At 33.4% G+C, this 22,937-nt stretch overlaps 1 protein-coding gene across 3 annotated transcripts in view; it reads right to left on the minus strand.

The window, feature by feature from the left end:
* Positions 1-1,248: 1,248 nt before the first annotated feature.
* The window catches only part of TTLL7 (tubulin tyrosine ligase like 7), a 135,653-nt gene continuing 113,964 nt past the window's right edge, over positions 1,249-22,937 (minus strand). Inside the window, exons 20-22 of one of the 3 annotated variants that reach the window (XR_010117321.1) lie at positions 17,534-17,707; positions 3,447-6,297; positions 1,249-2,086 (exon numbers count right to left, since the gene is read on the minus strand). Coding sequence is in view for 2 of the 3 variants with exons in the window: in XM_063624200.1 (XP_063480270.1) it covers positions 6,177-6,297; positions 17,534-17,707 (295 nt within the window). In the remaining variant the exon portion in view is untranslated. Of the gene's footprint in view, positions 6,298-17,533; positions 17,708-22,937 lie in introns of all 3 variants that reach the window. The other 2 variants (XM_063624200.1, XM_063624201.1) reach the window with 2 other exon arrangements.

Consider the following 22,937-nt stretch of genomic DNA (forward strand, 5'->3'; position numbering starts at 1 on the left):
ACCAGTCTGTATTTGATAAATACATTATTAAATGCTTTGATTACTTTATTAGTGAATGAATTTGTGTATTTTGGTGTTTTCTAAAGTGTGCTCAGTAGAAGTCACTTAGTCCTGAGAGATGCGCTGCAATAAAACATGCCATGGTGAAATTAGTTTGGGAACTGATGCATGCTGCTGTCCCTTTCTGAAAAATCTCAGTGCATCTGAGGATACTAAAGACTCTTGAAGTACTGAAAGTAGAGAAACACCTTCCAATTTTTATACCGTTTCCAAATTTGCCTGACCATGGCGATGGGCATGATTGTCACTATACTGTATACATACCTGATGAATAACCATTAAAAGATAACTCTCTGCAAGTTAAAGATTATGTTATTCTCTACAAAAGAACCAAATGCTTGTTTTTAAGGTACTATATAGTTTTCTAACACTTGAAATTATTCCAAGATTATTTTATAATTTAAAAAAGATTTCCATTCCATTAACAATGAAATTATATATATATAAAATTAAAATTATTTGATAAAATAGGGAGATAGCAAACTACCCATATTGGCTTCATCTTTAGCAGTCATTGAAAGAAATCAATTCAACTTTCAAAGTCTTTATAGAATATTTTAACTTTATAAAAATAATAATGAATTTTTAAAAATATATTTTTGAGTCAACCATTATACCATTTGGTTGTCAGTTCCAAAAAGCAAGGCATACATGCATTAACATCCCGATTTCCTAAATTTTTATCCAAAGTGTGTCTTTTTTTTAAAGGAAAACTATTCTAGATACTTTATGCATAATTATCCTAAAGAACAATGGCATAAATGGCAATATGATATGCTTATTTCTGAGGCTTAGTATTCTAATTTTTAACAATGATGAGATTATAAATTACTGAAGAAAATGAACTTCATAGCAGAGATGCTGACATAATTGTAATCAGATTAGTAATACTTTTGCTATAATCCATGATGCTAGATACAAAAATGTCATTTCTAAATTTTAGCAGTCGGCCTACTAGCTAACTATGAGAGTTGACACCAATTATGTTGACTTGACCTGACTTTAATAGCAGATAAAGTTATCCCCATAGTGGTATTGCTGTCTGTACACAGTAAAAATTACTGTAAAAATATATCTCATCACTCTGAAACCTTAATTGGGAGCCAATGTCTTCTATTACAAAAAACCATTTGTGTGTGTGTGTGTGTGTGTGTGTGTGTAAAACAGAAATAAGCATTTGATGACATATTGTAGCTTTCTTAGGTTAAACTTTTTTATTATAGTATCAGAGTAATTGAAATAACTTCACCATACAGATATCACATGCTGGAGCATGACAATGCAACGCTAATTGCACACTGTATTGACATTTCAGGCATATTTTCTGTAACAACATTTGCATTCATATACAGGTAGTAAAGCACATGGGGATAATTTGAGTCATGATTCATGTTAGCAAATGTATTGCTTTCGAGCTAATCCTCATACCCAGAATCTGCAGCAAAACCATTAATATTCAGATGTTGTAGCATGTACAGTAGTTATTGTATGAACTGAATAGCTCAGGACCAAGAATTGCTGTTAGCCTTTGAAAGTGAAATATCAGTGTTATTTCATTACTTTTGTAAGTCTTATTACTAATTTAGGAACTATTGGCCCATTAATCGTAGCTGTAGATAATACAGTGCAGTTAACGTAGAATGTGTAACTTGAGTAATTTTCCCTCAATATACGATACATCCCTTTATGACGAGGTCCAAAAAGCACCAAAAAATGGCAGCAATCTCAAAGTGTGCAGTAAATTTTAATATACCAATTTTGGTTGCAAGACTTATTTGTAGCCATGTATCTTGCTTTATATGGATCCAAACAATAAATGCTTTTTTAGGCATAGAGACTTCAACCTGGTTCTTAAAAATAATCTCAGCAGACAAACTGAACTTGATGCAACAACATATTTTATGTTTTATTATTGCTGAGGCAAAACCACACCACCATAACATGCAAGGAAAACCAATGTTTAAAAGGCAGAATTTCTCTTTTCTTGAGGCTTTGTTAATACAAAGGTCAAAATTTCACCTTTGAACTAAAAAAGAAGAAATAAAGAATAGGCAGTGTAAGTAACAAAATTGTCATCATGAATATAGTTCTAAATTTTTATTTATTTATAAATCAACATTAGCCCAAAATATTTAGATAACTAATATGGCCCTTGAAAACTTAAATTTCTTAATTTAAAGAGAAAAGCAAATTTTCAAAAAATCATCAGGTCACAAGAACACAATTAATTGTACAGTTATACATTTTATTATTTAACCCCTATGACCATGTAAACTAAGACTCAAAGTTTAAATTAGCATTACAGAACAGAAAAGGAAAGTTTTCTGTCATTCTTGAGGTATTTACTATTTTTTAAAGAATATACATTTTAAGAATGAATCCGTGTTTTATAGAAAATCAAATAATGGCATTTCTGCAGCTATCAATTTTTTGATACTTTTGAAAAAGTCGAGTAATGTATATGTTTAGATCTAAAGAAATTTTGAAACTATTAGTACTTCGACATGCTAAAGAAGAAAGTATCTGGATTATTAAAACATCTGAAATTTCAAGTTAGATACAAAATTCCATACTCATATATTTTACAAATTAAAAAGACAGTTAAAATGAAATCTTTTTATTGATGTCTAGAAGCTACTATTATCTAGTTGGGTATAACTATTAGATGAAAAGAAGTTTAGGTTTCTTCATTTGGGTTTGGTTTGGTTTTAGTTTTAGGGAGGGAGAAATAGTTGAAACTGTTTGTGTATTTAGAAATAATTTTGACCTATGATAAAATTTGTATAGATCTTTGCATCTTACAGACAACCAAGGACATTCAACTATGTTCTAGGCAGAGTTACCATTGCCATTTCCATATTTGATCCTGTTACAACTTCATTTTTACATATTTAAGGTAAATGCAATGCTACTAAAATAAAAATTTGTTACTAGTAAAATTAATCAAAATATGAATAATAATAGTTCCTTCAATAGATTATATAGAGCAAATGGTAACTAATCTATAATGCTGGATTATTCAAGTGAAAACTAATTTGCAGTCTCAGACTACATTTGTAAGTGATGATTTAAAATAAAAAAGGTTGTTTCTTAGACATTTCTAGAAATTATTCAAATATTGCATAGTTCTAGAAAGCATTCCAATCTTAGATTTACTGAATGAGCAGGGATATGTTTTTCTATAGCAGAATGAAAATATGCTTTCATTGTAAGTAAACCCAGTTCCCCTATTAAAAACCTCTGGTAAGATTAAGTAGCTTTCGGAGTTTTCGAATAAAGCTATTTTCTCTCTTAGAAAAGGGAGTCACACCTGTACTATCACTTATGCTGATATGTTTTAACCTATGAATAAAAATTTATAATAAAAACTGGGGAGTATTTTATACCTCTAAATCATTTCCATGGCCTCCCGACACTTCCATGGTTTATTGTTGTGTCTTCTCTTCTTAGTTGCTCATTAGGGAATAGCACTACAGCAGACACAGTCCATAGCATACCAGGTAGTATATATAAATAATGAACACAAGGCTTTTATTCACAACTTCATCATATCAAATTACATCAGTCTAAACAGGCAAATGAAGGCAATAAAATTGTAACGCTCAAAATAAGGCCAGACATAAGTAGCTAGAGAAATGAAATTTATTTGTTGAAATCAATTTGTCGGGTACTTTCATATATTTAAATTTACTCAGTTTTTAAATTGTGTGTGTGTGTGAGTGTGTGTGTGTGTGTGTGTTTTCTGGGAGGAGCGTTTCTCCTGGTGATGGACATTGTTATTTTTTGTTTTAAATAAAAATTTTGCTCTGGTACAAAAGTTGCAAAGCACACACTCCAGCAAATTAAGTAATTATTTGTGATTTAAGATAATGCAAATGAGTGGCCAACAAACTGGGCTGTTATCATATATCAGACACTTAAAAGTTATATATATATTTTTGTGGCCAAATCATGAATTTAAAAGAAAAATGAACTCCATGACAATACTTATTACTTGTTGATCATCCTTATGGTGATTCTGTAGTATCCCAATGTTTGCATTATTTTTTCTAAAAAAAATCTATAACATATTTAAGAATTCACAAAATGGAGTCATAAACAGTGTAGTCACTGTAATTTCCTTCATTCTGACACTCTTATCCTCTTCTTCCACAAATAGCAAATTCTTCTTTGGGATGCATGCAGATAGGAAAAATACCTACCAAATGTGGATGTTAGGTAGTCATAAGAATCAAGTAGCTAGCAATAATTTGAGAAAGAAACAAATTATTTCAGCCTAAAAAAGGCTCAGAAGATGGTTTGAAAAGCAAAATACATCTAACTCATAACTTTAGGTTGCCAATTATTCAGGCTGTGAATTAAACCAGGCCAATTTGCCCCTCTCAGTTCTCCTGCTTTGGGGCCACTTCTTGAAATAACTTTCAGAATAGTAAAAGGAGGTAAAACATTCATGAATTTTGAAAATAGCAGCTAGGAGAAAATAAAACTGTTGGGAGAAGTTTAAATAAATTCTAAGAAGTGACGGCTGCACTGATGATTTCAATGTCAAAGTAGTACGGCTTATATTTTTATGGAAAACTGAAAGCACATTCTTGGTTTTAAAAACTGTATTCAAGAAAAGGAAGTAAACTGCTATTAAACTTATGCATAACAACTTTGGACAAGAACACCTCGTTCTCTGTTTTGATTTTTAAAAAACCCTCAAGGGTACACTGATGACTTTTAATATGTGATAACTGAAATCTTCTATTCACAATCCTTTAACTGTTTCTGTGGTGCAATGAGAAACTACTGTATTAGACTTTGCAACATAAGTTGATTTCAACCTTGAGAGATTTATAAAAATAAGTTTGTCTCATTATCCTGTAACACTAAAATGAGTGAAATGTGTCAGCTCTCCTACTTCTGTGAAACAGCAGAAATTGTATTTAACCATATATTAAACCCATCAAAGATATACTTTCCAAATAAAAATGAGTGGTATAAGACATAAAAGCCATATAGATTTTGTTACCATCATTTTCTGTTCCTTTATGTGATTCACTATGAAAAGTAAAAATGAAAGCTAGTTTACATTTTATTTTTAACCCATTGGATTGTCTTCCATTTTATTTATTTTTATCTTCTTGTTATTTATTTATTTATTTGAGACAGAGTTTCATTCTTGTCACCCAGGCTGGAATACAATGGCACGATCTCGGCTCACTGCAACCTCTGCCTCCCGGGTTCAAGTGATTCTCCTGTCTCAGCCTCCCAAGTAGCTGGGATTACAGACGCTTACCACCACGCCCAGCTAATTTTTGTATTTTTAGTAGAGATGGGGTTTCACCATGTTGGCCAGGCTAGTCTCAAACTCCTGACCTCTGGTGATCCACTCACCTCAGCCTCCCAAAGTGCTGGGATTACAGGCGTGAGCCACCAAGCCCAGCCTGTCTTTCATTTTAGATCATAATATGATCTTACCAGATCCTTACTGAAAACGTACATTATTACAAGTAGCTAAATTTCCACATAGAGGAATAAAAAGGTTGGAGAATCAGGTTATGACTTTTCTAGTACTTTACAGTGTGCTACAGTAATGATAAACCCGTTTTAAACTTCTTAATCTTATCATCAAGCAACACCAGGCTTCTAAATCTTTTTGTTTCATTTAAAATAGCTACTATATATGAGAATTTTTAAGGTATTATACTAAACCGTTTTTCAGGTCAAAAGGCATGTTATCTAGAAAATAATTTAACACTGTAATTGGATCTTCAAGATCAATTTGTTTTATATACTCTGCAGCAAAAATAACATTTCTAGTAGGAAGGAATTAATTATAAACCTAGCAAGTTCTAGACATTCACATATTTGTGTAAACAATTTTAACATGGTTTATTACATTTCCAGAAAGGTTAAGTCTTATATTCCATTTTCTGCTAATTCTTCTTTCATATATTATTTAATATAATAAATATATGTTATTTGGGTGCATATGTGCATATATTTTCACACATATATATGTCTTATATACATAAAACAGCACTTAATGGTCATGTTCTTTGCATGTTCAACTTCAGGGGAAAAAAATGAATTGCTGTTATGTATAACCAATGGCGATCTTCCCTTCTGTTTCACAAATGGCCATATCTGGATGTAAACAAAACACTGGAGCGAGTCATTCCGGGTGAATTGTACTTCAAGTTGTAGGTTGGTGTTCTCAAGAAGAATTGGGTACTCCCTGGTAGTAAATACCTAAAAATGACAGTTAACAAATTAGATTTTTACAAGCGAATTATAACTAACTCACTAAAGGGTTATGTGGTTAGCAATTTACATATTCTATATGAGAAATGTTACTGTAACAAAAATGCAATTCATATAAAAAGATTTCCTCCCCAGACTGTAGGAAAGAAGGAGAGAAGAGCTAAATATAGATGCAATATATGATGTTAGCATCCCAAGACATCCCATAAAGAGCCACTGTACTCAAATACTGTGAAACTGTTTATGTGGCTAATGTTAATTTAGAATTCATCATCAGTCCTTGTAAGTAATATGTGGAGCCAGTCAAATATTTCTTTAAAACATGTGATTTGAGAATTTGACTTAAGCCACATTATTGTTAAGCCACATTAACAATAATTGTTTGTTTCAAGGGAGGTGGAACCACTGATTATAATTTAATAATACATCATTAATGTATTATTACTATAGGTAACCTAAGAGAAAAAGTTAAAGATTAACATTCCTAATTAGAATATAAATTTTATATTCTTTGACCATAGAGTACTCATGATTACAGAACATCAAAAACAATCAGCCGGGCGCAGTGGCTCACGCCTGTAATCCCAGCACTTTGGGAGGCTGAGGCAGGCGGATCATCTGAGGTCGGGAGTTCAACACCAGACTGACCAACATGGAGAAACCCCATCTCTACTAAAAATACAAAATTAGCCAGGCATGGTGGCAGATGCCTGTAATCCCAGCCACTTGGGAGGCTGAGGCCAGGCAATCACTTGAACACAGGGGCAGAGGTTGCGGTGAGCTGAGATCACGCCACTGCACTCCAGTCTCGGGGACAAGAGTGAGACTTCGTCTCAAAAAAAAAAAAAATCATGATTACAGGTTGCATGTAACCCTTGCAGCCAAATGTATTTCAAAATATGTGATTTTTTCCTTCAGATTTTAGAAAGACAATATGGTGATTTATATATATTATATAGTATATATATTTATATACATTTATATATACTATATTATATAGTAATATTTATATTACTCACTGCAACCTCTGCCTCTAGGTTCAAGTGATTCTCCTGCCTCAGGCTCCCAAGTGGCTGGAATTACAGGTGTGTGCCACCACGCCCAGCTAATTTTCTTCTTTGTATTTTTAATAGAGATGGGTTTCACCGTGTTAGCCAGGATGGTCTCAAATGAGTTATGTTTTGTTTTCAAGTTTGCAAAGCTTAGGAAGTTAGACGTTGCAAGTGAGAGATTGTACACCTGTAGAATCTGTTTTCCTGTGAAAAATCTTGACTAGCATTAGGCCAGTCCAATCTATATGTCTGGAGAGAAATGGTCAAGGAAATCCACATAAACAAATGCAAACAACACTATTCAAAGTATAAGTCCTAGTAATGATGAGGAGGAAATGCTATAAAATCAGGATAAAGATACTTATGAGGAATTTCCAAGAGCAGAAGCAGCAATATACAGAGATTTATAATTAGTCTTGGGAAATAAATAGTGGGACGGTATCAAATCATTTATTTTCTTCACTTGACATTAGAATTCTCCAGGGATAGGCCCGGCGTGGTGGCTCACGCCTTTAATCCCAGCACCTTGGGAGGCCGAGGCGGGCGGATCACGAGGTCAGGAGATCAAGACCATCCTGGCTAATGTGGTGAAACCCCGTCTCTACTAAAAATACAAAAAAATTAGCCGGGCGTGGTGGCGAGTGCCTGTAGTCCCAGCTACTCTGGAGGCTGAGGCAGGAGAATGGCGTGAACCCGGGAGGCAGAGCTTGCAGTGAGCAGAGATCGCGCCACTGCACTTGAGCTTGGGTGACAGAGCAAGACTCCATCTCAAAAAAAAAAAAGAAAATAGAATTATCCAGGGATAGTATCATACTCCCACAGATACATGAAAAACGGAGGACCAAGGGCACAATTAGCTGTCTATTCTATGTTAAATAATATTGATAACTATGATAATTCTATGTCAATGGAAAATTATAGTTGTGTTATATGAATTATGTAGAAAAATGCATTATAATCAAACTATATGCAGCATTCAGATTAAAATAGCAGAACTTCCTATAATATCCATGAACATTTTGTCATGAATTATCTAATAATATCTTCTAAACCTATTACCTAATATCACAAATTATAAATAATTACTCAAATCATTAAGTTAATAGAGCAGCAAAATAACATAAAACAAACCAAATTAAATCCAAATTGCATAACAGGTGATGAATAATGAAACAAGTGATTTCTCACATCACAGATTATATAAATCATTTTCTTAAAATCACTCGGGTAATTTACATGGATTAATTATTATGTCAACAATTGGTGGGGTCATGATGATTGATCCAATATCTTCGGCCATGAAAAGGCTATCCTTCCTATCTAGGGCAAAGTTGCAAAAGAAAACAAGGTGTTTGATCAAAATCCACTATTCCATAGTAGTTCAGAGTTATTCTACCTTCTACTGAAGATACATTCTGTCGTACTGATAATTACACTGTAAACAGTAACGTCTACCAACTTTCTTTCAAAGAATTTCCAAATTATAGTTACTATTGACATTTCAGTAACATTTACATATTCTTTTGAGATAAAGATCACTATTTTGCACATGAAAAAATAAAAGCACAAAGTTCAGGATCACAACTAACTTACACTATTTTACTGAACAAATATTCAAATAGTGTTTTCTATGTGCCCAGCACTATTTGAATTGCTTTACAGATATCAACTCATTTAGTTCTCATAACAATTCTATACAGTAGATATTACTGTTAGCTCCATTTTACAGATAAATAAACTTCACGAAGCATACATGGGTCAAATGCCTTGCTCAAGGTCTCCTACCTAGTAAGTGGCAGAGCCAGGATTCAAATCCATACAGGCTAGCTCCAGCAGCAGAGCTCGTAGCAACCATACTATATTGTCAGGACAATTCTACATAATTATCATTGTATATTAATTTCAGTTTTAAAACTAATGGGTACAATTATTATACTCATTTTTTCAGAAATATGAAGTATAAAATAATCTAGAAAGTAGAAAGATATTATATATGCCACAAACCTAAACTTTTTCATAGAAGCAGAAAAAGATGAAACTTTTTATTAAGACTTGAAAAGAAGTTTGGCATGAACTAAAAAAAGCATATAAAATCACATTGGAAGAAACACTTTTCTTCCCTAATGCAAGTGCTGTGGGATATTTTAAAGTGTTGCAGGGAAATACAATGGATTATTTGCCTTAATATCTCCATCAATATGTCTTGGGAAATCCAACACTAGCTGAACATCGAAGATTGTTTTTGAAATGTTCCTTGCAATGAAGTTAAATAATTTGATTTTTTTAAAGCAGGAAGACTATCTCAACGAAGTGGGTTTACGGATTAAAGAATTTGTGTAAAGCACTAAAAAATGGGAAAAGTTTACAGCTTACCTATTTTTCTAGCTTATTCTTTACATATGAAAATGGCTAACTCATTGCTAACTCGTGCCAAGGAGAAATACCTCAGACTACCCTATTTGTTTCATAGCCTCACTCCTCATCCTCCTCATCCCTAAGGCAGGTGTGCACATCTTTACATAACCATTATATTAAATACAAACATAGAGCCCGCATTTATGTAATTCCTGATTGATGTAGAAGTAGTTTGTCTTTTATATACCAATTTATTGCTGACCAGGAGGATCTCTGGAACATGAAGCATTTCAAGACTGGTAGAAATTAACCTTGAAAACGTAAGCTACACCCACCTTCCTTTTCCTCTTCCTGGAGTTAAGACCAGGACCCCTGATTTCCCCAGAATAATTTTAGGAGCTGGTTTGGAAAACTCAGGGTAAATAAAGTTCATCAGAATATTTGTCCTGTCTTTTTAAAATATTTATATTATAGTGAAATATATAACATGAAATGTACTATTAAAGTGTTTTTCTTACCATTTTTAATTGTACGATTCAGTGCATTAAGTACATTCACAATGTATGTAACCATCACCATTACTTTCAGTACTTTTCATCATCTGAAACAGAAACTCTATACCCCTGAAGTACTAATGCCCCATTTTCCCTTCCTTCCTACCCCTAGTAACATCTATTCTATTTTCTGTCTCTATGAGTTTGCATATTATACATGCCTCATATAGGTGGAATCACAAGATTTGTCCATTTGTGTCTGGCTGTGTAACTTAGCATGTTTTCAAAGGTCATCCATATTGTAGCCTGTATCAGAATTTCAGTCCATACTGTGGCTGAATAATATTCTATTATATGTGTATACCATATTTTATCTCTTCAACTGTTGATGGGCATGGGTTGTTTCCATCTCTTGGCTATTGTCTTACAAATAATACTTCTGTGAACACTGGTATACAAGTATCCGTTTGAGTCTTTGTTTTTCATTCTTTTGAGTAAACACCTCGGAGTAGAATTGCTGGGTCATATGGTAATTCTATATTTAATTTTTTAGAAACTCCCAAACTGCTTTCTACAACTGCCACACAGTTTTATATTTTTACCAGCAATGCATAAGAAATCCAACTTCTCCACATCCACGCCAACACTTACTATGTACTTTTTTGATAATAGCAGTTCTAGTGGATATGCACTAAATCCTGTGGTTTTAACTTCCATTTTTTGGGGGGAAAAGCCCCAGTTTCAAATTCTACCTTTGCCACATCTAAATCCAATATGGATTTGGATAAGCCTCACTTTTCTCAGCTGTAAAAAACTCCAATAGTTTCTGCCATGCATGGCTCACAGAGTATGGAGCCAATGAAATAGGGTACATGAATTAAATATTATTTATAATTTATATATTATGAACACTGGCCTCAATAACAAGAATATCTCTGTTCTTAGATAGATATATCCAACTATCTTAACCTAAGAACATAAATAATACCATATATTTAACTAGTCTTTTTTTAAACTTTTAAATTATAAAGTATAAGGTATATTAAAAAGTACATAAAACATAAATGTTCTGTTTAATGAGTATTAAAAAGTGATTACTTGTGTCATTACCACCCATGTTAAGTAACTGAACATTCCTAGCATCCCAGAGCCCTGTATTCCAGTACCCTCCCTCCTCATAAAGTTAACCACTATTCTGACCTTTATGGTAATTACTTCCTTGTTTACTACCCAATTATACATTCCTTAAACACCATAATTTAGTTTTGCCTGTTTTTGATTTTTTCAATAAATGGACACAATATATATTCCTTTGTATCTGGCTTATTTTGCTTAACTTTATGTTTGAAACTAACCCTTCTTGCTATATGTGTAGGTGCAGTTTGTTTATTTTCAATGTTGTATAATATTCCATTGTATGAATATTAGAAAAAATGTGCCCACTCTTTCATGGACATTTGGGTTGTTTCCAATTTTTAGCTATTATGAGTAAATGCTACTATAATCATTCTAGTAAGGGTCTTATGCACATGTGCACACATCTCTGCTGAGAATTTACAGGGAAAGTAGCTGTAAAAAGCGTAGGCTCTAGATGTAATGCCAAACTGTTTGTAAAAGGTATCAACTTTCACTTTACAAGCAGGGTAAGTGAGTTCCTATTACTCTATGTTCTGATCAGCACTTGTGATGGATATGTAGTGATTTTGACATTTTGCATTTCCCTGATTATTAGCTTAAACACTTTTTCAAATGTTTATTGGTCCTTGTTTTTCAATTATCTTCCCCATTTTTCTATTGTGTGGTCTGCTTTTTTCTTAGAAATTTGTAGGAGTTCTTATATAATCTTGTAAGATTTTTTTATAGATTATATGGGTTGCAAACACTTCCTTCCATCCTGTGGCTTGCTTTTCCACCTCTTAATGGGGTCTTCTGATGAACATATGTTTTTAATTTTAACATAATCTTTTCACTTATTATTAAAATTTTTTGGTTCTATTAATCTTTGCATACCTCAAGGTCATGAAAATATTCCCCTGTATTATCTTCTGAAATCTTTATGCAGTTTTACCTTTCACATCTACATACTAATTTCATCTGGAAATGGTTTTCGTTTATGGTGTAGGTAAAGTTAAGTTTCTTTTTTATTATTTGGAAATACAATTGTCCTAGAACCATTGTTTAAACAAACTTCCTTTTCCTATTTGTCATAAATCAGGTGTACACCACTTTTGTCATAAATCAAGTCTCCAGGTAGGCGTGGGTTGGTTTATGGTTTTTCTGAATGGTTCCAATGGTCTATTTGTTTATCCTTTTTGCCAATATGATACTATCTTAAATTAGCTTTATTGTAAGTCTTGAGACACTGTAGTTACTAAATCCTATGATGTTATATTGCTCTGTTTCAAGATTGCCTTACTTATTCTTGGTCCTTTGCTCTTCTGTATAGTGACAGAACAAACTTTGGTCAAATTCTTCTCCCCGCCAAAAATAAAAAATAAAAATGTGTTGAGATTTATAGTAGAATTACACTGAATTTACAGATGTATGAAATTATTTAAGAAGAACTGACATATCGATAATATTGAGTGCAATGACGAATAAGACATACTTTTTCATTTTTTACATTTTCCTGCATAAAGGTCATATACATTTCTTGCTACATTTATTCCTAAGTATTAGATATTCTTTCATGCTTTTGAAAAAATTTTTAAATTTTATATCTCAGATATTTGTTGTTGATAAAGAAAAGTGCAATTGATTTTCTTATATTGACTTTGATTTATATGATTTCATCAAAATTGTTAAATTCACTTTATAATCTATCATAGATTATTTACATTCGTATGAATACAATCATATCCACTTACTGAGTTTAGTTCTTTCTTTCAAACCTAATGCCTTTTATTTCTTTTGTCTCATTAAACTAGCGAGGACCTCTAATACAATGCTGGATAGAAGTGGTGATCACAGACAGTCTTGTTACTCATTTGAAAGGCAAAGCCTTCAGTGTCTCAGCACTAGGTATTTATGTTGTAAGTTTTTCTTAGTTATTCTCATCAAACTGGAAAACATCTTTTCTGTCTAGCTACTAAGCACTTTTTAAAGCATGAATGCATATTGAATTCTATCAAGATTTTTATCTCTATCTTTTGAAATTACCTTTTATGCTATTACTGTAGCAAATTACACTCATCACTTTTTAAAGTTATTGCATCCTTACATTGAGGCAATAGGCAGAAGTTGGTCATGATATATTATCCTATTTAAGCTTTCTGGGTTCATCTTCCTAATATTTGGTTTAGGAGTTTTGCATCTATGTTTAGGAGTGCAATTGAACTGTTATTTTCCTTTGCCATAATGTCTTGGTCAGGTTTTGGTATCAAAAGTATGGTAATCTAGGTCAAGTTGAAGAGTGTTCACTCCTTTGCTGTTCTCTGGGTGGGTTTGATAGAATTGGCCAGTGATGCCATCTACAGCTGGAGTTATCATTGTGGAAGGGCTCTTAATAATTGATTTAATTTTTTCAGTAGTTATGACTATTTAGGATTTTCTATGTCTTCTTTTGTTTGGCAGTATGTGTTTTTCTAGGAATTTGTTAACATCAATGAAATTACTACATTTACCAGCATGAAATTGTTCATAACATTTCCTTATCAAATTGTAAATATCTGTAGAATCTGAAGTAATGTCTCCCTTTTCGTTCTTGATATTAGCTATTTCTCCATTTTATATTCTTTATCAGTCTCACTCGGTATTTATCAATTTTATTAGTATTTTCTAAAATCTGCTTTTGGCTGTGTTTATCTTCTTTATTCTATGTTTGTTTCATTATGTCATTAATTTCTTCTATTTTTATTATTTTTTTTCTGTATTCTTTGGGTATATTTAAATGTTATTTTGTTACCTCTAAAAATGGTTGCTTAGATTTAATATTTGCCTTTCCTTTTTCCTGATATATTTATTTAAAGCTATAAATATCCCTATATTACTGATTTAGCCATATTCTACAGGTTTTATTTCTAATATTTTTGTTATCACTCAGTTCAAAATATTTTCTTATGTCCATTATAATCTCTTATTTGATTCGTGGATTATTTACAAGTATATTTTTTGACTTTCCAAAGCATAGATTTGCTGTTTATATTTTTCTATTGTTTTCCAGCTTAAAGGCATTTGGTCAGAAAAAGTTCTCTGTATAATTTCAATCTTCTGAAATTCTGTGAAAATTGGGTGTTTTTCTTTTATTCCACTATATGGTTGATTTTTAAAAATTTCCCATTGTGCCTGGGGTACTGAAATCTGAAGTTAATACATTTACTTCTACATATGACAGTTAAGTCTGTTAATTTTATCATTAAAAATTTTATATCTTTACTGAGTTTTTTCTGAGAAATGATTATTAAATCTTCCTCTACGGTTGTAAATTTATTTCCTTTTTGTTTCTGTCAACTTTTGCTTTGCAAACCATCCTGAGCACTGTTACTCCTAGGAATCTAGAGTGTTGACAACAGCCACCATCTTTGGCAGGCCCTGAACTCCTATTTCATCCCCTAGGCCCACACAGCTGTCAAAAGCACTGCTCAGCACTAACAAATACTCACTAACAGGTACTGGGTTAGCAAGTACTTTTGAGCAAACGTGATATTTTGTACAGCTTTTCTAGTTATCATCAGAGGCAGGATTTAGCCAAATATTTAATGCTCTATTACCAAAAGCAGAAGTGCTAACTTGGTGGTTTTTAAAATGTTTTTTAGCTATGGAACCCCTTGTGAAATGTGCTTATATGAAAGCTCAGTACATAAAAGGTAGAAACCCAGAAATGTCTTTTCCTTTGGTATGCATATTATTATTTTTTTCTGAGAATGCAAAGTTGAAGGCCACTCTCTTCCATGTAATAGATGCCATATACTCTTTAAATCCTCTTAAGAAATATCCAGTAGATCTTTGGTAAAAATAAACCTGGTCCCTAAACCTGTCTGCTGTTAGCTCTATTTTCTATCTGTTTTAATTTTATAAATAAATTAACCAAATATGAATCTCCTCATAAATTATTTAGGTATACTTCGTAAGTTATTTCTATTAGGTACATTTACATTTATTTATAAATACTATAAATATAAATTCATGTTTATATTACCAAGTATACTTCATAAATAAAATGTGTCAATCTATTAATAAATATTAAGTGACTTCTACATTTAAGTAAAATGCTAAAGAGTCCGTTTCTTACCTATGAGGAAAAGAAATAGGGCCACTTTTTACATATTGTTAAATTAATGTGACATTGACTTGGGTTTTAATAGCTAGATATTAGGGAGAAATGTTTACTTCTCTTTGCTCCTTGTGTTCCAATGTAGAAGAATTTCCACTACTGTGAACTTCCTGGCCTCTTACCAGAACCAAATTATCTGATTTGTGGATTTAAAAGAAGGAAACAGGCACGCTTAGCTCAGCCTCTTTGTCTTTCTGGCTCTGCCTTTCTGCAGCAAGGATGCATCTTTTCTTGCTCTCCTGCCAATGCTAAAAGAACAAGACTTTATGGGCTAGTGACATGGAAGGTTTGTGTTGATTCTGATCTGCCTTTGACTGGGTGGATAAGTTGAATTCCAAAATTCAGTATTAGAAAACTCACTTGGCTCACATCTACACCATGTCCCCTAATGTAACTTTTATCAGCAATAGTACTATGGAGTAACAAAGTAATAGATGATGACCATATGTCTGACTCTAGTATTTCTCTATCAAATGGTTCTGAGCTTGGGCAGGAATGAAAATGTATTTACTGACATCTCAAAATGATTATAATCACAATACTGGGCCATCCTGATCATTTATCAGAAGTCCAGAAGTCAAGATTCCATGGTCAGAAATATCTCTTTTGACCACCAGCAGAAGAAAATAAAAGAGTCTGAAGCAACTGTAAAGCATACCTTTTTCCTCCAATGTAACCAAGAAGACTCATCCTACTTTGTGTACCCACAAAAGCTAAAAGATCTATCAACAGAAATTAGTTTATGAAATCTAGAATTATGGAAATGACATTAAAGAGTCTCAGTGAATTACTTCTTAGATTGAAATTTAAGATTTTCCTGACCATGCTCCCAGAGTATCACCCCTTAACAAGAAGGCTCTTCATTTACATGGTATGATGTCCAAAAAATGGCTATCATTCTTTTAATTCATATAAAAGTATTAACAAAAGTATTAAAAGTTTTATTTCAATAATTTGCTTCAGTCAAACCATTAAAACTGTAGAATATAACTTTGATATTTAAATATTTTAAATATTAATGGTTACCTTTACCACTGCTATTATTGTGATCAACCAGCTTCTATTTGTAGAAGAGTTAAAAGAGGTTAAACGTCCTGCAACACTACAATGACAGAATCCAAGACAAACAAAAATTTAAAATATTTCTCTTAATACTTTCTATTAAAAATATTCTGAGCCATTCTGCTGTTACAGGACACATCTGTAATAAAGTTAGTTTTATTATACTCCCTGAGTTTTTTAAATAAACAGATCAATTTCTAGATGTTTTCAAGAAAAGAAAGAAAATCCAAGCTATAGTGGTTCCATTTTCCTCATTGTTTATTCAACTATTCACTGACTTTTTGACCATCACTTAGTTTTTCAAAGTCATGGCTTAATTTCTTCTATCCTGAATAGTACTACAACTTACAAATACTAAAACTAAAGTTATATATTCATCTCTATTTCTAATGAGAACTACAGTTGTCTTGAGAAATGCTAAAAGGTACTTTCTTTACTCTATGTGTTTTTGCAGCTTAAAAACAATATTGCTTCTCATGCTTTTTGGAAAACTATTTTAACTGGATATTTGTGAAACTCATTTTTCAAATAGAACTTGACAAAACTTTACCGCCTACATATTTGGTAATGAAAGGAATAGCAGAGGCAAATTGAACAATAAAAATGAAACCAAAGGTATCTTCCCAACTGTATAGTAGGCTCAAGGATAAATGTTGAAATATCTGTATTGGAGAACAGAAGTTAAATTTATTTACCACATTTTCGGATACTCTTGCTCTGGACTTTTGAAAGTGAAGGTATATAAGTCAAATAACCTCATTTCCAAGTATGTTTTATCACCTTTAGGTTTGTGATTGCTGTCCTTGTTCAGTCCCTTAAAGGTAAATACTGTACGAATTAAAAATATTTTGCAGATAATAGCATGTATGAACTTTCAGTCTTTAGCTTTTTCTCTAGTCACATAAACAAAAAAACACTGTCCATTTCAAACTGTGTTTTAGCATTACTTTATATAAAACTCTCCAGGGTTAGAGAATGTGAACAAGTACCTGGAATTACCCCAGTCAGGACCAATGCCTGAAAGTGATCCTCTTTTGTCAGTTGCATATTTGTAAACCACTAGCAGGCACTGTTTACAAAGCTCCACCAGGCGCTGGCAACACTGGAGCTGCAAAGGAGTCACCACCTCTGGGCTTTTATTGAATATACTCTCCCAAGAGGATCTGTTGGCATGGAAACAGACATGATCTCATGTTGGCTGTTAAAAATGACAACCAGCTATATCACTTCCCTAGCAACAAACCAATAAGGGAAATAGAAATGGCCTCATACATTTGCAATAACTATGAATGGTTTAAAGATATATAATAAACACAAATTAGGAAATTAATCTTTATATTAAAGAAACAACATCAAATACATATACTATTTGTCTGTGTGTGTGTTTGTGCATGCGGGTGTGTGTGTGTTTGAGAGAGTGTGTCTCACTATGTTGCCCAGACTGGAGTACAGTGGCTATTCACAGGCACAATCATGATGCACTACAGCCTTGAACTCCTGGCCTCAAGTGATCCTCCCTCATTTTAGCCTTGAAGTAGCTGGGACTACAGGCATGTGCCACCATGCCCAGCACTATTTGTCCTTAAAGCTTTTAAAGCTGCCAACTCTGGATGGCTAATAGGATAGTTTTCTAACACCTCTTAAAAAATGGAGTTACTCTATATGAAGGTATTTGTAAAATACTGAGCTAATTTCTCAAAAATTAAGTATTCTTGGAATTTAGGCTTTCTCGGAATCTGTATTTACCTTAAGAATGATCCCTTGAAATGATTAAAAAGTTGCTGAAACAATTGTTGACCTCTCTTCACTAGGAGAATTTAGGTTAATACTTGATTGTGACCATCCCTTTCAAAACACTTTTAGACATAACTATATCCATGATATTCCTAGAGCACAGGTTCTGTGTGCTAGAAGTAATGCTATCTTAACAAGTACTGCCCTACTGCAATCCCAGAAGCAGTGTGCCTTCTCTTTCATTGAACTCAGCTTATTCCAAAGCAGGTAATGGTGCATACTTCCTTGGTAAACTTCAATTTTGTGTGGGGTGTGTGTGTGTACGTGTGTGTGTGTGTGTGTGTGTGTGTGTGTGTGTTAACCATTTCTAAGTTTACCATCATGGCATCATGGTTTATATCAGGAAACACCTTAGTACTCCACCACTAGGGAGGGAGGGAGGGAGAGACAGAGAGAGACAGAGAGAGAGAGAGATTTATTCCTCAGACTTACTCCTTGAAACTCTTCAAGCCTCCAGGGGAAATTTTGGTTTGAGACTTGGTAATGATTCACATCTCATTTTGTATAAACCAATTCACATAACCCTCAGAGAGAAAAACACAGACTTTCAAAAGGAAAAAGTATTCAGGACAATATTTTCCTGGAAGTAAACTTCCCAATGGGAAACACAAAGACTCCACTTTCAACCTTCTGTGGATATTTGACATATTTTGAATTTTTAAAAAAATGCCGTAGAAACAGAAATGTATTTTTTACTAGAAAAGCTACTGTTTATTTTTTCAGAGAAATGTGGCCCCAAATAGACAGCATGTCATCAATGAATGACAGGTTTTCTTAAAGGGAGTAAGACTGAAATGAGTTAATTGAAAGAAACAAATTTTCTTCAGTGTTCTGAAATGTTCAGGACTAACTATAATAGGCTTTTAAAATACTGGGGTTTTTTAATTGGCAAAGGAATGAAAATTATTTTTATTTAAGAAACAGTAATTTGATGGTAAAATTAACTGTAAAAACAAAATTTAAATTATTGCTAAATGGAAGAAAAACCAGATATGACACATGTGTTATCAAGATTTATAGATGTAGATGGAGATATAAATCTATCTACCTAATTTGATAAAAAATGCTGGAAAAATAAATTAATTAGGGAATATGTTTATAATTAGTATACTTTGATTTAGCAGACCCTATAAAATTTCATATAAATGTGAATACATTAAAAAAAATCCTGTGTTTTGACTGTCTGCCTAGCACTTTTCTTTCTGCTGAGATTTTGGGTATGTCTATAAAAGTCTACCTCCATCCCACCCTCTACTCTTAACTTGGATATATTTATTTCTTGATACTCTTGAGCTATTTGATCAGATCAACTATCAGATCACTCATATTATGGTAATTTTTCTTTAGCGGTAGGGAAAGAACAAATAAAATGGAAGAAAGTTAAAAGGGCTTCTTCTGTAACACTCTAATCTGATGTAACTTCTTGAATAATATGTGAGTTATAATATGACCAGCTTTGGCTTCTCACTCTCTTATTCTCCCTTAAATATTTAAAATAAATATATGAATCAAGGTCCTATACATATTTATTTCTGGTGTGTATATTTACCACTACTAGCCAAGACTAAATTCTACTCTATATATTAATCCATATTTAGGTGTCAGCATGCCAAAATACTCAAGAAAATGAAAGCAACCTGCTTCATCTGGCCCTAGGGTAGTGATGCCCCCTCTACACAAAGGAAACCTGAGTACAGAACTGTATCCCCTACTCCTACCTGCCACCTGGCATAGCTGAGTAGATGTGAAATGCCTCTGTAATACTCAAGTATTTCAACTTTCAACACTAGCAACACAAAGTTTTTTTTAAAGGTGAAGGGAGGTAAAAATAGTTAAAATACCAGTGCTTTTATCAAAGAACGCCAGGTCTCATCTACCTGCTTTTTGAATCTAAATTCCAAGGAAATAGGATCACCAAAATCCATGAATTCAAAAAGAAAAATTAAATGATTAAAAAGTTCTTTCTGGCTCTCCATAATCCTCACAGCAATATAAAAGGAAATCGCTTTAAATGACTTTTTAAAGTAATATAGCAGTAAGACATAGAATACTGAATATCTCTGGCAACAAAGGAGAGTTATTCATGAAATCCAGAGACTTAGAAATCCTCACATTATCCAGTAATCCAATAATTTTCACCCACTTTCTCATCAAAACATTTCATAAAGCAGTTATCTAAAGAGTGAAACTGATTCATTCCTTTCTCCACTGGTACAAGTCCTAACTAAGTAGCCCAAAGTTAAGTAGCAGAAAGGAGAAAGGAAAAGTTGTGGTGGGGGGTCCCTAGAATTGGCCCAGGGGTTTTACTGATGCATCAAACAGAAAACACCCTTGTCCCTCTCTTTTCCTCTTCCAGGCTGCTGAAGTTTATACATACCAACACAGTAATCACCAACAGAAAGATTAATGACCTAAAAAGTATAACAACAACACATCCAATTGAAAGTGATATGAGAACAGGGAGATTCACATCATTTTAAGTAGTCTATATATTATGCATACCTTTTCAAGTAGGCATAATCCAGCCTAGAAACAGACTACCGCCTTAGAATATTCCTTAAAACTTCTTCTTGCCCTAAGATTCTAAAAGAAAAGCTTTTACATGACAAACCCCCACAGGAAAATACTTTCGCCTAGGGAATCCAAGCCAGATTCTCTTCTTTAGGGTTTACATATTAGGATTTTGAGTGGAGATGGGGCTTTTCCAAACCATGCATTCCTTCTCGCATATTACCCTGGCTCCTCTCTTGGCTTTACCTCACAAAGTCCTATTCTTCCTTTAACTCTCACTTGAAATGCCACTTTCCATAGCCACCATTCCCCAGCTCTCAGGCCTAAGTTTGAGTCCCATAGAACTTCAGACTTCCTCTATCCCAGTAAAACATGGTAGATAACTTTATTTATGGAAATTCCAAGAGCTATTTCCCTAAAGTAAACATATTCCAAATGTGGGCATCATAACACTCCCAGGAGGTGGCATGTGATAAAAGGGTTACTGGGCATGGACATCAGCAGCCTGGTAGAGGAAAAGAGAGGAACAAGGGTGTTTTCTGTTTGATACATCAGTAAAACCCCTTGGCCAACTCTAGGGAAACCTACCACAAAGATCTACATTACTCTGGTGTTTCTGGAGGTGGACAGAGGATGGTTTACTTACTTTGTTTTATTGTTGGGGATGTTGACAGGCAAAGGCAAGAATCAAGGCCTTGGATTCTTGGATATAATCAAAGACTTGGATTATATTTTTCTAAGATTTTACACCTAACTGTGAAAGAAAGTCGAACCTTATATTAAAATCATTCCTTAAAAACTGAGAAGAGTAGATTTTCACCATGACTGTTAGGCCTTTGGACCAAAGGTTAAAGGAGTATACATTGAGAAGGCATGATTCAAAGGATAAAGAACTATTCTGGGTCCAAACTGAGAATCAAACACACACAGTCCTATGTGACTTCACTAAATTGAGGAAGCCTAAAAAACTCATTAATGCAAAATAAAATCCGATATTAAATTCACCTCTTTAGCCTACTAAATTGAAAGAAGTAGATGAGAGTGGAGTCAAATTGGTCTTACAACTACTCCTGCCTCACCTGCACAGGCATAGTAGGCTAGGGATTTGGCTAATGCTATGGACTTGCAGTAAAACAAGCTTGTCAACCATTGGCAAATCTGCTTTGGGGAATGTCAATGAAGCACAGAGTTAAGAGCTTGGGCTTCTGACTCAGATTACCTGGATTTAAATATAGGCTCATACAGTTACTATGGGAAATTGAGTAAATTATATACTCTGTTTATGCTTCAATTCCTCATCTGTAAATGATGGTAATAATTTACTCAAAATACTTTTTGTGGAGATTATACAAATATTTAATATGTAAAACAATGTCAGACATTTAGTAAACCTTCAATAAATACTACTTACTATCCCTATGATTACTAGTACTAATAGATACCAACAGAGAAACTGGCAGGCAGTATTGTGCCAAGGATAGGAGAAAAGGATTCTGAATCAAGTTAAAGTATGTTAGCAAAGTAGTTCAGGAAAGAGGAGCCCTAGAAGCAAGGAAGCACCACTTTATGGGTATCTTTAGGGTCTGGTGTTGGAGATTATCTATGGACTCAGAGCCACAGCATTGATTTCACTAACAGATTTTCTCATTGCTCTCCATGGTAGAGAGTAGCTGGGATTCATACATAGCATCAAGCCAATGGATCAACCAACAGAAAAAAAACATTTCCATTATAAGTTCAAATTGGGAGAAGTTTTACAGGGAGCCACCAACTAAGGGGCTGTGGAGTTCAAATGTTTCACTTCAGTCTCTGTAGAAATAATAGCCCAAATTATTCTCAGATTTCAACACACCCAGAGTGCCTTATTAATTCTCCCTGTTAGTGAATGGCAGTTAAGAAAAAAAATGCTAGAAAGACTGAGTCTCCAAATGATATGAATGATTCTGTATCACATGGCTAGAATATTTAAATGAAGAATATTCTGAGATCATTTCAGAATAGAACAGTCTGTTAAGGTTTTACAGAAGAGATAGGTATAGTATGGAGCTTTATATTAGATTCAAATAATACAGAGGGTACAGAAGGTTG

This window comes from Symphalangus syndactylus, chromosome 12 (genome assembly GCF_028878055.3).
Source record: "Symphalangus syndactylus isolate Jambi chromosome 12, NHGRI_mSymSyn1-v2.1_pri, whole genome shotgun sequence".
Lineage (NCBI taxonomy): Eukaryota > Metazoa > Chordata > Mammalia > Primates > Hylobatidae > Symphalangus > Symphalangus syndactylus.